Here is a 17,119-nt window from a genome sequence, read left to right on the forward strand (position 1 = left end):
CCCACTGCATGGTCACAGCCCTGGGACACAGTGGGTGGGCGAGGGGACAGCTTGGGGACCCAGGAGAAGGTCTGTGCCCTGTCCCATGGTGATGGCCTGGGGGTAAGGGGGACAGCCATGTCCTGTCCCACAGTGACAGCCTGGGGGTGCAGGGAGTTGTCCATGCCCTGCCCTTGCTGACAGCCCAGGGAACAAGGGATACATCCATGCACTGTCCCACGGTGACAACCCAGGGGATAAGGGGGACATCTATCCCCTCCCCATGGTGACAGACCACAGGATGATGGGTATGTCCATGCCCTGTCCCACAGTGTCATCCCAGGGGAACGGCTGTGCCCTGATCCATGGTGACAACTCAGGAAGTAAGAGGGATACTGATGTCGTGCCACACGGTGGCAGCCCAGATGGACAGGGACACAAGTGCCCTACCCATGGTGACAGCCGGGTGCACAGGGACACCCTACCCACGGGGGCAGCCTGGGTGGACAGGGAGACCCTACCCATGGTGACACCCCGGGTGAATGAGGACACCAGTGCCCTACCCACGGTGGCAGCCCCGGCGCCCCTCGTGCCCCACGTTGCCCTGGCCCTGCCCCCTCCACACAGACCACGCCCCCTCCGGCCCGGGCCCGGCCCTCTCCCCGGCCCCGCCCCTAGTCCCTCGCGGCCCCGCCCCCTGGCGGCCGCGCCGGCGCCGTGCTCTCCCCCGGCCGTCCCCGCCCGCCCGCCGGAGCCGCAGCGGCAGGGCCGGGGCCGGGCCGGGCCGGGGCCGTGGCCGTGGCCGTGGCCGTGGCCGTGGCGAGGGCAGGGCCTGGCGCGGGGCCGGGCAGCGCGGCTGCATGAGGTTGATGCTGCTGTGCTGCACCTGGAGGGACGAGCCTATGGGAGAGGACGAAGGTGCGTGACCCCCCCCGGGCCCCCCGCCTGACTCAGCGCTTCCGCGCCGCCACTGGGGCCTCGCGACCCCCCGCCCGGCTCACCCGCACCCCCAGCCAGCCTGCAGCCCCCACGCATCCCTCCCGCACCCCCATATCTCCTCCCGCACCCCTGCAGCCTCCTCTGCACCCCCCATCCAGCTTGCATCCCCGCCACATCCCCCCCACGCTCCCCAGCCAAACAGCACCCCCCCCGCAACCCGCAAACCACCCCCTGCACCCCTCTTCCAGCCCACATCACCCTCTGCAGCCCCCACGGCACCCCACTTCCATCCTGTGTCCCCCACATCTACCGTGTGCATCCCCAAATCCCTCTGTGCACCCCCCATCCAGCCTGTATCCTTCCTGCACCCCTACATCACCCCTGAACCCCCCTTCCAGCATGCACTCTCTCTGCGCCCCTAGATCTGCTGCATCCCCTGTCCAGCCTGCATCCCCACCCCTCTGTACCCCAAACCCCCTTCTAGCCTGCATCCCTGCATGCACTCCACAAACACCCTGCATCCTCCCCTGCACTCACACATCCCTCTTTGCACCCTGCAAACCCTGTACACCTCCTTCCCTGCACCCTGATATCCCCCTGCACCCCCTGTCCCTCCTGCCTCTTTCTCTGCACCCCCACATCCCTACTGTGCCTCCCATCCACTCTGCACCCCTCATCCCTCCCCGCACCCCCACTAAACTTGCACACCTGCAGCCCCTCTACATCACTCGCCTCCCCCCTGCACCCCTTTACCCCCTCTGCCCCCTCTGCGCGCCCCTGCACCCCTTCCCATCCTGCAGCCCCCCCATCCAGCACCCATCCTATACCTCTCTGTATCCTTGCACTGCTCAGTACCCCATCTATGCTGCATCCTGCAGCACCTTCTGTGTCTCTGCACCCTGCTGGGTCCCCCTGCATCCCCCAGCACCCATCCTGCATCTCTCTGTATCCCCCCATGCTCCCTGTATCCCCCACCACCCATCCTGTATCTCTCTTGAGTACCCCCATGCCCCCTGTATCCCCCAGAACCCATCCTGCACCCCTCTGGGTCCCCCCTACATCCCCCTGCACCCCTCTGTGTCCCCCTATGCCCTCTGCATTCTCCAGCACCTGTCCTGCACCTCTCTGGGTACCCCTGCATCCCCCAGCACACATCTTGCACCCCACTGTGTGTCCTTACAACCTCTGCATCCCCTCCTGCACCCTTCTGAGTCCCGCCATGCCCCCTGCGTCCCCCAGCACCTATCCTGCACCCCTGTGGGTTCCCCTACATCCCCTGCATCCCACAGCACCTGTCCTGCAACCGCTGCACCCTCTTATACCCTCTGCATCCCCCAGCACCCATCCTGCACGCCACAGGGTCCCCCCATGCACTTTTGTGTCCCACTACATCCCTCCTTTACAATCCTTCCATCCTGTCCCCTCCATCTCCCCCCACACCCACCCTGCACCCCCTAATCTCACCTGCACTCTCTGCACCCATCCTGCACCCCTGTGTCCCTTGCTGCACCCATCCTTCACTCCTTCCTCATCCCCCCTGCACCCTTGCATCCCCCCTACCCTCCCTGCACCAATCCTGTAGCCCTGTATCCCTCCCTGCCCCCATCCTGCACCTCATTATAACTCCCACACCCATCCTGCACCTCAGCCTGTGTCCCCCATTCCGCCGCTCCTGAACACCCAGCCTCAAGCACCGGGCACCCCTCCATCCCTGACACCTCCATGCACCCCAAACATCTGTTCTGCACTCAGCACCTTACTGTGTTGTCGTCCCTCCATCACCCTTGTGCCCCCTGGCCTGCCTGTGCCCTGTGCTGGCTGAACCCAGCGCCTCTGTGGGACACCCCTGGGACCCCAACGCTACCCCCTGCACCCCAGGCTCCCTGTGTCCCCCCACCACCATGAGCACCCAGCACCCCCAGTGACAGGGGCACCCAGGGTCAGTGCAGTGCCTCTGGGGGCAGGGGCTCTCTGGAGGTGGCTTGGCGCTGAGCCCCTGTCCCCAGCCCTGGGGACATCAGTGCCACGACCTTGTCCCCATTATGGGATGGCTGGGGGCTGTGGGTGGAATTTTTCACCCCAGACAGAGGGACATAACTCAGGGGCATGTGCCTGGGTACTGCTGCAGGTGGGTGGGGACAGCTGGCAGAGTGACAGCCCTGTCCCCCTTTTGTGTGTCGTCGTCCGTGTCCCATCCCTCCCCCCCCCTCTATCCAGGGACCGACCTGCCAGTGTGTTCGAGCTGCGGGCAGGGCATCTACGACGGGCAGTACCTGCAGGCGCTGAACGCCAACTGGCATGCCGACTGCTTCAGGTAGGAGCCTGGGGACAGCGGGATGCTCCGTGGGGACAACAGGATGGGGACAGTGGGACCCCCAGCTCTGGCCATGGCAGGGGCATGTGTGAGGCTGTCACTCACACCTGGATGCTCGCCGGGGCAGCGGGGGGTGGGCAGCGCCCACCAGGTGATGCTGAGCCTGACAGAGGGCTCTGCTGCCAGCACCCCGCGGCCGCCTTGCGCTGTCCCTTCCTGCTGGGTAACGGGTGACAGGGTGTGAGGCTGATGTCACCTGGCCCCCTCCCGCCCCGTTTCCTCTTTCTCTGCACCCTCCCGGCAGTTCGAGTGGTGGGAGCCCTGAGCAGGAGGAGAAAGGTCCTGGGTCGAGGGGTGCAAGGGGTGACCGGGGCCTGGTGGGGTCCCTGTGGGGCTGGGAGGGTGCTGAGCACGGCAGGGCACCGGGGTGGCCTCCCCGTCCCACGGAGGATGCTGGCAGCTGTGCTGAGGAAGAACTGCGTCCTGCGCGCTGGAGCCAAGTGAGTGGGAGCGGGTCGGGCTGGACTCTGCTCCCCCACGGACCCCGGGGGCGCTCCGCCTGCCCCCCCCCAGCCCCCCGCTTGCCCCGTCTGTGTGTCTCCCCCTCCGCCCCACTCGGCTCCCCCCTCCCTCGGCCCCAGCGGAACCGCTGCGAAGCCTCCTCCCGCCCCCCCCCCCCCCTCAGCTTGCAGCCGTGGGAGGGAGCGCGTGGAAGGGAGCGCGGGCCTCAGCCCAGGCACGCGGGGTGGGGGGGGTGGGGGGTGTAGGGGCGCCGTGGGGGGGAGGGGGTTAAGGGGCGGGGCGGCGCAGCCGCCCCCCATTGGCCGCCGCCCCCCCCCCCCCCCCCCCCCAGCCCTGCGTAGGCTTTGGGTAGGCTTTGGGCTGCGCAGGCGGTGGTGGAGTCCTCGCGCGGTGACGTCATGGGGTGGGGAAATTCCGCGCCGTGACGTCACGCCTGGTTGGTATTCCACTTGCGTTAGGCGCCGGTGACTGCGGCAGTCCCCGTGCAGCTTCTTATAGCCCCCCCAGCCCCCCACCCGGGAACTTCCCACTAGCACCCCCCTGCACCCCTGCAGCACCCTTCATATGTATCCCCCTGCACCCCCCTACAGGAAATCCCCTGTAGCACCCCCCTGCAACCCCCCTGCATAATCTGATGCAGCACCCCATCACACAGCACCCCTGCACCTGCCTGTGCACCCCCAGAATCCACAGCACCCTCTGCGCCCCTGGGTGCACCCTCCTATTGTACACTCTGTGCACCCCCCTGCACCCCCATCCCCTGCGCCCTCCTCCCCGGGGCCAGAGCAGAACCCTGCACTGTAGGCGTGTCCCCCTGCACCCTGTTTGCAGCAGACAGGGTGTTGCATCCCCAAGGCTGGCATGCCCATGGCCAGAGTGGCACGTCCCTTTGTGTGTCTGTGACCAGGGTGGCACATCCATCCCTGCATCTGTGACCAAGTTGGCATGTCCCTCTGTGCCAGGGTGGTGTGTTCGTGACCAGGCTGACATGTCCCTTCATGTGTCCATGACCAGGCTGGCATGTCCCTCTGTCCATGACCAGGCTGGCACATCTGTGACCAGGGTGGCACAGCCCTCTGTGTGTCTGTGATCCATGATGGCCTGTCTGTGAGCCAGCCGGCATGTCCCTCTGTCTGTGAGCAGGCTGGCACATCCCTCACTATGTCCATGACCAGGCTGGCACATCCATGCAGGGTGGGCACCACCCTCCCCATGCCTGTCTCTGTCCCTCCCCCCACCATGTCCCCACATGTCCTCACACTGCCAGCCTGCACAGGCACCCCTGGAGCCACCCACTGCCGCCCTGGGGACAGTGACACACAGATGCAGTGGCCCTGCAGCAGGGTAGGAAACAGGGGAAGCAGCTTGCCCAGAGCGCCATGGGGCAGACTGGCACTGGCTGCCCCCCAGGGTGACAATGGGGACAGGGTGATGATGGGGACATGGTAGCAAGAGAGTCCCCATCCTCTGCCACAGGTGCTGTGAGTGCGGGACCTCCCTGTCCCACCAGTACTATGAGAAGGATGGGCGCCTGTACTGCAAGAAGGATTACTGGGTGCGCTTTGGGGAGCTCTGCCATGGCTGCTCGGAGCAGATCACCAAGGGGCTCGTCATGGTGAGCACTGGGGGGGCCTGGGCGGGACATGGAGCCCTGACCCATGGCTGCACTCCCTGGAGAGTGGGTGAGATGGGGAGGGGGTGCAGACCCCCAGCGTGGCTTGGGCTCTGGCAGTGGCAGGGGTGTCCTCTGCATTTTAGGGGCACCCTGGGAGGGGCATGCACCCATGCCGGGGCTGGGGATGCTCAGGGTGGTGGGGAGATGTCCCTCCAGCTGTCCCCAGCCTAGCGGCACAGCTGTCCCTACCACTTCACAGCTCAGCCTGCCCTTCCCTTGGCCTTGGTGCACCCATGGGTGCTCACAACACCATCTGAGCCCTGGCACCTGTGCTCAGTGCCCTGGCCATCTGGGCTCCCATGGCTGATGGCATCTGTCCGCAGGTGGCCGGGGAGCAGAAGTACCACCCCGAGTGCTTCAGCTGCCTCAACTGCCACACATTCATCGGGGATGGGGACACCTATGCGCTGGTGGAGCGCTCCAAGCTCTACTGGTATGTCCTAGCCTGGGTGAGTGGCTGGGGGGTACACGTCCTCTGGCAGCCCCCCAACCACCCGCCTCCTCTTGGCCCCGCAGCGGGCACTGCTATTACCAGATGGTGGTGACACCGGTCATTGAGCAGATCCTGCCGGATTCGCCAGCTTCCCGCATCCCGCACACTGTCACGCTCGTCTCCATCCCCGCCTGCTCCGATGGCAAACGTGGCTTCTCAGTCTCCATTGACCAGGGCTGTGGCACCGAGCACTCCCGCACCGTCCGCGTCCGAGAGTGCGTCTGTGTCCCCTCTGCCACCGTCCCCTCCCCGGGGCTGGGGGCATCCCACATCCCTTCTGCTGGTGGGATGCACCCCACAGACTTTTTGGGGTGGGAGGGTGAGGGATGAGGCTGATGTGTCCCACTCAGCCAGGGATGGCCAGTGCTGGCATGTCCCTGGCCATCAGGGTGGCTTGGAGGGTGACATCTGGCATTGTGATCACTTGGGGTGATGACAGCCTCACCTGGGGTGAGGCTGGCGTTGCCTCATCTGCCAGGGTGGGTTCTGGGAACCAGGCAGGCATGTCCCCAAATGCTTGGGATGGCTTGTGGGTACTGTGCCAGCATGTCCCCATCCAGGAGCAGCTCATGGGAAACATGTTTGTGTGTCCCCACCTGCTAGGGGTGACCCATGGGCAACATGCCTGCATGTCCCCAACTAGCAAGGATGATTCGCAGGTACCGTGACTGTGTGTCCCCATCCTGGAGGGGTGACTCACAGTTACCATGACAGCATGTCCCCAAGAAGTAAGGGTGGCTTGTGGGCAGTGTCTGTGTCCCCAGCCAACACGGGTGGCTTGCCTGCCTGTTCCCAACTAGCAGGGGTGACCTGCGGGCAGCTTGTTTCCATGTCCCCATCTGGTAGGGGTGACCCGTGGGCAGCTCGCCTGCACATCCCCATCTTGCTGGGGTGACCTGTGGGTACCGTGGCGGCATGTTGCCATCTCATAGAGGTGACTCACAGGGGACATGACAGCCTTTCCCCATTGGCTGGGGGTGGAGCGTGGGCTGTGTCCCAGCACATCCCCACCTCTGAGGGTGTTGTGGCTGGGGGGGCTGACCCCCGCTGCCTGCTGGCCCTGCAGGGTGGATCCAGACTGCATCAGCCCTGACATGAAGAACTCCATCCACGTTGGCGATCGCATCCTGGAGATCAACGGCACCCCCATTGGCCATGTTCCCCTGGATGAGGTATACTCCCCCAGGTCACCCCAAACCAACACCTTCCCCGAGTTGCCCCCTAAACCATCCACCATCCCCACCATCATTTTCTGCCCCCAGATTGACCTGCTGATCCAGGAGACCAGCCGCCTGCTCCAGCTGACCATCGAGCATGACCCCCACGAGCCCCTTGCCTGCGAGTCAGGGCTTGCCTGCAGCCCCCTGCCTGCCCCGTGCAGCCCCCTGTGCTCCCCTGCCCCCCCACCCTGTGGGGAGCCTGGTGCCATGCGCCAGAGGACTGTCACGTAAGGCCACCAGCTTGCCCACCTCTTCCATTGGAATACCTCCTTGGAGTTGACCCTCTGTCTGTCCGTCAATCCCGCAGGAGGAGCTGCAGCACGGACAAGTCTCCGGGCTCTGGCTCAGTGGGCTCACCCGCGTCCCAGCGCAAGGACATCGGTCGCTCTGAGTCGTTGCGCATTGTCTCCCGTGCCCATCGCATCTTTCGCCCTTCTGACCTCATCCACGGCGAGGTGCTGGGCAAGGGCTGCTTTGGCCAGGCCATCAAGGTGGGGCTGGGTGACCACCAAGTGTCACGGGCATGAGGGTCTCAACTCCCAGGGGTGGGGTATCATCTCTCCTGGGCTGTCCCGAAGGGTGGGGATGGTATCTGGGAGCTGGTGATTCAGCCCCTGCCCTCCCTGCCAGGTGACACACCGGGAGACAGGTGAGGTGATGGTCATGAAGGAGCTGATTCGCTTTGATGAGGAGACACAGAGGACCTTCCTCAAAGAGGTGAATATCCTTGTCTTTAATACCCCTGGCTTGGAGGGGGACATGAGGGATGGGGCTGTCCGATCCTGTCCCCCACCATGATATGGGATGCTGGGCATGACACCTGGACTGGGGATGGCCAGCCACCACAGGATGCAGGCAGCCCCTGCCTGTTTAATGGAGAAGACATGAGCAGTGGGTCGTCCGGGTGGGTGCTGAGTGTGTGGGGGTGTCACAGGCACGGGGGGGTCCTGCAGGTGAAGGTGATGCGCTGCCTGGAGCACCCCAATGTGCTGAAGTTCATCGGGGTGCTGTACAAGGAGAAGAGGCTCAACTTCATCACGGAGTACATCAAAGGGGGCACCTTGAGGGGCCTCATCAAGAGCATGGTGAGCTCTGGGGGGCAGGTCAGGACCCCCCAACCCCACAGGCCTGGTGGGGCTGGGGGACCCCTCTCCTCTGCTCTGACAAATCCCTCCTCCTGCCCCCAGGACAGCCACTACCCCTGGAGCCAGCGGGTCAGCTTTGCCAAGGACATTGCTGCTGGCATGGTGGGTGCCACCCAGGGCTGGCTGGGCAGGATGAGTGCTGGTGGGTTGGGGACAACCAGCTAGGGGTTCCCCCCTTTTCTCAGCCTATCCTTCCCCCAGGCCTACCTCCACTCCATGAACATCATCCACCGTGACCTCAACTCTCACAACTGCCTCGTGCGGGAGGTGAGTTCTCTCACCTTGATGGTGTCCTCCCCCAGCCCGGCTGGGGGTCTCAGCCCCCTACATGGCTCTGCCCACCATTCCTCTCTACCCACCCAGAACAAGAGCGTGGTGGTGGCTGATTTTGGGCTGGCACGGCTGATGGTGGATGAGAAGAACCAGCCTGAACATCTCAAGAACCTGAAGAAACCGGACCGCAAGAAGCGGTACACGGTGGTGGGGAACCCGTACTGGATGGCCCCTGAGATGATCAATGGTGAGCCTGGCCGTGATGCTGTGAGTGGGGATGTGGCCAGCTAGGGCTTTGTCCCCAGGCAGAGGATGCTTGGTGGGGCAGGGACAGGCTGTGCAGCATGGCTTGACCCATCTCTCCTGGCAGGGAGGAGCTATGATGAGAAGGTGGACATCTTCTCCTTCGGTATCGTCCTGTGCGAGGCAAGTACCACCGGGATTGGGGTCTCCCTGTGGGGTTGGGGTCCTCACTGAGGTTGGGGTCTGCCCGGGGGGCTGAGCCCACTCCTCCCTCCCACTCTCCTCCAGATCATTGGCCGGGTGAGTGCTGACCCCGACTACCTGCCCCGTACCACTGACTTCGGCCTCAACGTCAGGGGCTTCCTGGACCGCTACTGCCCCCCTGCCTGCCCCCCCAGCTTCTTCCCCATCGCTGTCTGCTGCTGTGACCTGGACCCTGAGAAGCGGTGAGTGGTTGGGACCCCCCACTCTGGGGGATCACTGGGGCTGGTGGCACAGGGAGGACGGGGCCAGTGCAGTGGAGCTGCCACGTGTCCCCCCTCTTCTTGCTCAGGCCATCCTTCAGCAAGCTGGAGCAGTGGCTGGAAACCCTCCGCATGCACCTGGAGATCCACCTGCCGCTGAGCTCCCAGCTGGAGCAGCTGGACCGAGCTTTCAGGGAGATGCACCGGCAGGGCGAGGGCGGGTTGCCTGCGCCCCCACACCTGCACACCCTCTGAAGCCACAGGAGAAGGAGCTGCACCCACCGCAAGCATCTCCTCCGGCTGCCACCACCCCAGGGGCTGGATCCCTGGGGCTCTCCAGATGAGCCCCCCACTCAGTCTCCTCTGCACGGGCTGCTCATGCTGCTGCCCGCACCGTCCCAGGGAGCTGGCTCTCCCCGGGGCTGCACGGCCCCTATGCATCCCCCCCACGGAGTAGCGGTTGCCCCCAGGACAAGCCCGGCTGGCCACACGGTGGGGACCTTCCCCGTGTGTGTGTCCCCTCCCCTGGCTTGCTTTGCTTTTGCACGCCTGGGGGCTGTGTGGCCACTGCACCCGCAAAAGCCTGTGGGCTCCCCCGTACAGAGCCGCAGCCTCGCGGCGGTGCCTTGGCTTTCCATGAACTTGCACTGCGACACAGGAGGGACTGCCCGGTTCCTTTGGTCGGGGGTGGGGTGGGGTACACAGCCCCTGGCCCCTTGAGGGAGCATGGGTCATGGGGCAGCCTCACAGCAATGCCCTCGTCCTCGGCCAGACCCTCTCATGCTACTTCTACTGGCACCCTGGGCTCAGGGGGCTGCCAGCACCCCTGGCCGAGTGAGGGGTTCATGGTGGGGACACACACTCTTGTGTGGGGACAGGCATGTAGTGGTCCCCCCCCACTGCCCCCATGTCCCTGCTGCCCATGCTAATCCGTGACCACGCATCCCTGAGAGCAGCACCAAGTGGTACAGAGGGGTGCGGGGATGCAGCTCGTCTTGGTCCCCTTGGCCTGGGGTGGTTGTGGGGGGTTGCGCCGCACGGTGCTTTTCATGCTCTTTATTCAGGTTCATTTTTCTGTAAGATATTTAAAGAGAAGAGTTTGTATTATTTTTTCATACAACGTAGCGTTTGCCATTTGTCACTGCCTCGGTTCTGCTTTCCCGAAGGGATGAAACTGTGAAGCCTCTCCGTGCACTTTTGCCCGGGAAGTCCAAGGAGATGTCCTCTCTGGAGGCGGGAAGGGAGCTCAAACTGTGATGTACCCTGAGCCGTGAGTCAATAAATCCTTCCCCGCTCGCTGCCCGGCCTGCTTGGGAATTGCTCGCCTCCCCCGGGGGGCTGGAAGCTCTTGGGGAAACTGAGGCATGAGGTCCCTGTGCTCAGGGTGGTGTGGTGGTACTGGGCTTGGTGGCATCTCCCAGGCACCCTATGGTGGCAGCACTCTTGTGTTCCCCCCAACCCATCATGGGTGTCCTCCCTGGCCCTGAGGCTGATGCTGTTCCTGCCTGTGCCACCTGGCCAGGACCTCAAAGCCCTGGGTCCCCTCCCCAGGCAGACGTGCCCACTGTCACCCCATGCGATGGCAAGAGCCCATGGTGGTGACAGGCAGGTTACGGAGCTGTGTGACTGTGGGCGCCATGGAGCAGCTTTGCCTTTGATGTAAAACAAGCCCCAAGGGACAGTGAGGTAGCCTGTGCCCATGGCCATCCCATGCTGTCCCTGTGTCCTTGTCACCTTCCTAAACAGAATTAAGGTCCCCAAGGTGGAGGATCTCCATCCTTGGGTGGGGTGGTTGAGCTTTGGCTAGAGAAAACCGAGACCCAAAGGAGCTCATGGGGGAGTGACAGGGAAGGGACTGGGGGATGTGCCCAAGGATGCTACAGCTGGGCAAGGAGGGGAGGCGGCAGCACAGCCCCAAGGTCCCAGGATCCAGGCTGGATCCCCCTTCCCATCAGGAAAACCTCATGGTTTATTGCTCAGGCAATGCTCAGCCTCAACATGGGAGGGCCCAGGGAGGGGTGTTGGGGAGGTGACAGTGGCTCTGTCCCCCCTGGGGTGATTCCTTGTCTAACTGCCTGTCCCATGTTATCTTGGGTGAAGGGATGGGCAAGCACTGCCAGCATCATGGTGACATCACAGTGCCCTTGGTGACATCGTGCCGCACGGTTTCTTTGCTCCGGGAGCAGGACACCATTGCTCCCCAGGAATATCAGGACTATGGGGGACCCACTGCAGCTGTCACACCTGGGAGACACCATGGTCCCCAATTCCCTGCCACCACAGGAGACCAGGACCCTGGGGGACCCCCAGCCCTGCAATGAGAGCTCCCCATCCCCATGGGACCCCCAGGCCACCCCCAGCCTCTTGCCCAGCTGGATGGAGCTGCAGAGTGAGCTGTGCCTGGTGTGGTTGGTGCCATTGGACTCCTTGCTGGTGACCCTGCAGAGGATCCTCAGCACCAGGCAGAGGGAGAGTGAAGCGAGAGCCAGCAGCCAGTCATGGCAAGGCCAAAGCGGTGGCTGCTCGGTTGCCCCCATGACCAGCAACTCATCCCAGACTGAGTCACCAGCCAGGAGCTGCCCCTTGGCAGGCAGGGAGATGACCCTGACACAGCCCTGGTGGCCCCGTGCCACAGCTGTCATCTACCCAAAGCCACCCCCCAGAGATGTGCCACACACCATGCCCAAATCCAGCCACCGGTGTGTGCGGCACCCGGTTCCCCCCCAGCCCCCTGCCCAGTTGGTGGCAGCCTGGCAGGGCTCCTTGCCCCTGCAGCCCCCCCCAACCTGGCCCGAGGCTGGTGTGAGGGGCTCAGCCCCTCTGCTCCTCGCAGCTGGCTGTTCCCCCCCCAGCCATCACCTCCCAGGAGGGACAAGGGCACCCAGACCAAGCTGCAGACCACCGAGAGCTGCCTCTGTGCCCCCTGTCCCCTGCAGGGTCCTGCTCTGTCCCCACCCAAGGTGGTCCCCCGGGAAATCCCTAGCAGGGCTGTGCCTAAGCTCGACCACAGCTCAGGATGGTGGCTCTTGCTGCATGCAGGGAGCTGGGCATCCCCACATCCCACATCCCTGCTGACAGGTCAGCAGCCGAGTGTCACTGAGGTGGTGGCCAAAAGCTCTGGTGGCTCTGGCAAGGACATGGCCAAGTCGGTGCTGCTTGGTACAGCCTCCCCCACTGACCTGCATGAGGCCCAGACCGAGACCTCTGTCTCTGGCCCCAGTGATGGGGAGGATCTATCGGCCACGGTGTTTATCACCTTTATGGGTAAGTCTGGTGGACCAGCTGGGAGGAGGAGTGTGATTTCTCCCAGCATCTCAGCAGGGTGGGCACCAGTGCTGTGAGGACCCTCCCCAGGGGACAGCAGCTGTTTGTGGTGGGTGATGGGCAGCAGGGTCCTCATGAGGCTTGAGGAGATATGCCAAGAGAAGAGGTGCTGGAGTCTGATCAGGCCACCCAGCTCCACAGGGATGTCCAGAGCTGGAGAAGGGCTGCTGGGACCCCACCAGGGTGCTCAGCTCCATAGAGACATGGGGAGCTGAAGGGGTCATTGGCATCCAGCCAGGGTGCACAGATCCATAGGAATGTGGGGACAGTTCCCCATCTTCAACAGCAGGAAGGCTCACCCACACTGGAGGATTTTCTGGCAGCGAACAGGTGGTGGCAGTGGGGACCACGGGAGCCCTTTCCACCAGTGTTTCTGTGGACCTGCCCATTTCTGCTTTGAGCTGGAGGCTGGACTAGCGGTGTCCTGAGCTCTGTCCTGTCCTACACTCCTGTGATCCACCATCCTATGCCTGGTGCCTGTTTCTGCAGGGGCTTGGTCACGGTTGGCACTGCCCACAGAGCCACTCTTTGTCCCCTGGGCACAGCATCCACCCTTCCAACTCAGGACTGAGGACTTTGCACAGTCCAGAAGTAGCCTGAGCCCTCCCTCCATGATGTGGGCAGAGAACAGTCACTGTCACAGTCCCATGTCCCCTGCAGCAGCCTGGGCTGGGGCACCTCCTTGGGTCATAGATAACACCTGGGTCACTGGAACCTGGTGACTCCATGGGGCAAATTCAGACCCCAGAAAGTCCTGTGGGGCACCAAAGCCAATGCTGGTTCACTACCTGCCTGCCTCAGTTTCCCCTCTTGCCGGTGCATGGGCTGGGGGTGCAGGATGTGAGGATGGGAAGAAGGGGCCAGTTGCTCCAGTTCCCTGTCCCCCCCCTAGACAAGGCTGATGAGTGGCATGCCATCTTCCGGTCCCTGAACGATGAGGCTCACCCTGGGCACAGCCAGGCAGGAAAATCCCATGGGCCACGTGTTGCCACCTCGCTTGCTGGTGGTTTTTGTAGGGTCTACATAAGCGTGGCATTTTAAAATGCAGCATAGGGGATACGATGCTCTTGCGCTTCCCTGCAGCATCACTGCTTTCCCTGATCACCTGCCTGTCTCTGCCCCTCTCTGCTGACTGGGGACATGTGGGTTCCATCCCTGACCTGGCTAGTGGTTCTGTGGGAGACAGAGGGACCTGGAGGTGGGAGGTGATTGGAACAGCCAGGGCTTAGCAAGGGGCCCTGTGAAACCTCAGCTGCTTCTAATGAGAAAACTTGTTTCTCTTCCATCCTGCTGCTCTCCACTGGCCCTGGTACAAACCCCTTCCTGGTGTGGCTCCAGGGGAGGAGGTAAGTGGTGGGCTGGGGCTGCAGGGTGGGAGCTCAGGGTGACACCGGAGCACTCCTAATTCCTCAGCGCCACCATGTCCCCAGTCCTGGCACTGGAGATCGGCAGCACTGGTTGCTGATTTCTTTTGAAAGGGGGTTGTGGGGGCTGGTAACATGTGATGAGTTGTGGGAAGACTCAGCTGGGGGGGACGATGACAGGCAGGAGGCCTGTGTGGCTGGGGCTTGGGGTGGGACAACCTGGCTTGTGGCTTTGAATGGCTATGACTTTCTGCCCCTGCTGCTGTGCCACTGTCCCACGGAGCTCACCCCATACCTGAGCCCTCTGAGGGGCAGGCACCAGCCAGACATAGGGAAGCATGGCCCCCTTCCTGGCCCCCCTCCCAGCCCCCCTACCCTGACAGGGGACCAGCGCTGCCTGCAGAGACAGTGCAAGGGTGGAGAGCCTCTGGTGCATGGATCTGGGGGCCTGGGAGACCCTGGTGCATCGGTTTAGGGGGTTGGGAGACCCTGGTGAGTGGGTTTAGGATTTGGGGAACCCCAGCACATGGGTTTGGGGGCTATTTGCTGCCCTGCAGGGATCAAGCATGGGGAGTGACCCAGGCACGGGCAGCCCTTACAGGCTCAGATCAAGGGAAAGAAGACAAAAGGCAGGAGTCAAACCCCAGGTTTTTGGGGTCTACCCTGAGTACAGACCCTCAGCCCACCTCGACCCTGTGCTTGGGATGGCTGGAGGAGGTCTTGGGGCGGGGGGCACTGTGGGGTGCACAATGCAGTTCATCCTCTTCCATGCTGCAAAAAATGAGTTCATCCCCAGCTTGGAGGCTGTTTGGCTGCTTCAGAGGCTGCAAAGCACAGCCTCCCTGCCCAGCTGTTGCCTCTGCCGGTCTTTCAGGGTGTCTTTTGGGATGGACCCTTCGGGGCTTTGTCCCCTAGAACACTTTATTTGGGGCAGCAGTGAGGTGCTCCTCTCCGCCTGGCATTCTTTGGCCCAGCCACTGCGCTGGGAAGGCCCCAGAACTGGACCTGTTGCAACAGAAAGAGCTAAAAATAGCAGTTCTCACGGCAGAGGCAGAAAAGCATTCGAACATGTGGCCTCTGAACCTGCCAGAAGCTGAGGACAGGGATGAGCCCCCCAGCTCTGTCCCGTGCCCAGCAGACACCCTGTGGCCTGTATGACCCCAAAGGGTCAAAACAGGGGGGCTTGATGCTGGGGCAACGCCGGGTGCAGGCTGGGGGGAGCAGGCAGCCCCTGTGGGTGCAGGCAGTGAGGAGGCAAGGGGTTAACCTCCCCAAGCCTGCCGGATGCAGCATCCTGGGCTGGGCTCTTTCCATCTTGTTTTGGTTTGGAGGAATAAAAGCTTTGGCAGCAGCGTAGCCGCTTCCCAAAATAACGCAGCCTCCCATGGTAATTATAGAGCTCTGGTCCCTAGTAGTGGCTCGCGATGGCTTCCCAGCCCTGCCGAGCCGGGACCTGATAAAGCTTCTGCCAGAGGGAGACCAGGGCGCCTCAGGGACCTCTCAAGCTGCGCCAGCCTCCCTCCGCGTCACCATCGCTCCTTTTGCATCACCCGCCCCCCTCCCCCCCCCCCCCCTCAAGAAAAATGCAACCCCTTGCATATCCCCCCCCCCCCCTTCCCACTCTGCAGCTGATCCCTTCAGCTTTTAATGCTCTAGTTAAAGCCTGGGCTGTAGCTCGCCAGCCTCTCTGAGCACCAGGCTTCTGGAGCGAGCCACGGCAAGCCAGCGGCTGTCCCAGGCAGTGCGAGTCGCCATGGCTGAGAATGCCCAGCTCATCACAGCAGTGCTCAGCCAGCCTTTCCACCCCCTGCAGGGCTCAACGCTGCTCCTTGAAGGGCAGGGAGAGATGCGACTGAGCTCCTGGAGCACTCGAGCCTGTAATCCCCAGTAATCTCGGAGGAAAGCACTCGCTTCAGGGATTAGAGATGCAAACAGCCACCCTCACCTACCTGCCCCTGCCCTGTGGTGCTGCCTGCAGCCCCCTGGCCGACCGCGGGTGAGGAAGGGCTGCCAGGAGAGCGGGCTCACTGCCCAGCCGCCCCAGATGGATGGGCTCCAGGCAGTCGCTGGGGCTCCCCAAGGCCATGTTGAGCCTTCATTGGTTATTTATGGGAATAAAGGGAATGCGAAGCCATCTGGTCGAAGCCTGGCCCTGTAACACACTGTGGCGGGGGGGTGGGGTGGGGAACAAGGCTCTGGGCAGTGACAAGGTTGGGGACAAAGCTGAGGTGGTCCCTGTGGAGCTACCCAACCTCAGCAGGAGTCTGTGTGCAGGGCTGGATCCAGCTTTTCCTGCTGAGACCACTGGATTTTTATTGTGGGTAGGGAAACTGAGGCAGGGAGAAGCTGCCCATGAGAGGGATGTGCTGGGGAAGCATGTGGCCTTGCCATCCCCTTCACCCCTTACATGGGATGCATTTGTGGGGGACAAGGACAGGCTTTGGGGGGGTAGCTGGACTGGGAGGCTGAAATTTGGGGATGGTTGAGCCTCTGGAGCTGCTCACTGCAGGGAATGGTCGCCACCAGCCAAGCCTGCCCCAGCCCTTATGAAAGACCAGGAACACAAGCACCCCATGTCGCCCTGGCTGGCTGTGCCAGTGTCCTCCCCTGCCCTCGGCGAGGATGGGGCGGATACAGCCACGTGCCACTGGCACCCACCCGCTGCCTTTGGGAGCATGGGCCTGAGGCCAGGGGCATCCTGGGAAGGGGCCACAACCCCTGGCATTGGATGAGGATGGGGACAGGGACACAGCCTGCAGGGTTGCTGGTTCCTCTTGCCAGATTTCCAGCCCCCCAGCCAGTCACAGCCGAGCCAAGGCAGGGCGGAAGGCAGCATCACCAGGCGTTAGGGAGGGGGAGGCAGGCTGGGATTTTGCAGAAGGAGCACTTGGGAAAGACAGGGATCCAGTGCTCCACGCCCACTGCAGTCCCAAATCCCTGGTACTCGGCATGTGGTGCATGATGTGTGGTGCCAGCACAATTGTCTGGTGCTCAGTACCTGGTGTGTGGCTCCCAGTACCCAATACCCACTAACTGGTATCTATTGCCCCCAATACCCAGTGGCTGGTGTGCAGCAGCTAGTGCCCAGTGCCTCCTGCCCGATATGTGGTACCTGCCGAGCAATGCATGGTGCTGGTGCCCATCATCAGAAGGTCACTGCCTGG

The 17,119-nt window shown here is 63.0% G+C and overlaps 1 protein-coding gene across 2 annotated transcripts; it reads left to right on the forward strand.

Annotated features, from left to right (window-relative positions):
* Positions 1-839: 839 nt before the first annotated feature.
* On the forward strand, positions 840-10,566 carry LIMK1 (LIM domain kinase 1). 2 transcript variants are annotated; one of them, XM_037375211.1, is made up of 16 exons: positions 840-897; positions 3,136-3,232; positions 5,231-5,369; positions 5,753-5,862; positions 5,946-6,137; positions 6,989-7,094; positions 7,185-7,369; positions 7,450-7,633; positions 7,773-7,859; positions 8,096-8,227; positions 8,330-8,389; positions 8,489-8,554; positions 8,651-8,807; positions 8,931-8,986; positions 9,092-9,249; positions 9,357-10,566. In XM_037375211.1, exons 1-16 carry the CDS (start codon positions 840-842, stop codon positions 9,520-9,522), a joined length of 1,953 nt encoding a protein of 650 aa, XP_037231108.1. In that variant the 3' UTR covers positions 9,523-10,566. The 2 variants fall into 2 exon arrangements, with proteins under 2 accessions (XP_037231108.1, XP_037231106.1); XM_037375209.1 differs by lacking the exons at positions 840-897; positions 3,136-3,232 and adding an exon at positions 3,247-3,732.
* Positions 10,567-17,119: the final 6,553 nt, after the last annotated feature.

This window comes from Falco rusticolus, chromosome 1, assembly GCF_015220075.1.
Source record: "Falco rusticolus isolate bFalRus1 chromosome 1, bFalRus1.pri, whole genome shotgun sequence".
Classification (NCBI taxonomy): Eukaryota; Metazoa; Chordata; class Aves; order Falconiformes; family Falconidae; genus Falco; species Falco rusticolus.

Excerpts from the sequence above, each read along its gene's own strand:
- LIMK1 (XM_037375209.1), top strand. The coding sequence starts at position 3,482 with ATGTCACCTGGCCCCCTCCCGCCCCGTTTCCTCTTTCTCTGCACCCTC. Across the intron at positions 6,138-6,988 it reads CGCACCGTCCGCGTCCGAGA|GGTGGATCCAGACTGCATCA; the intron begins GTGCGTCTGTGT and ends CTGGCCCTGCAG. Across the intron at positions 7,370-7,449 it reads ATGCGCCAGAGGACTGTCAC|GAGGAGCTGCAGCACGGACA; the intron begins GTAAGGCCACCA and ends TCAATCCCGCAG.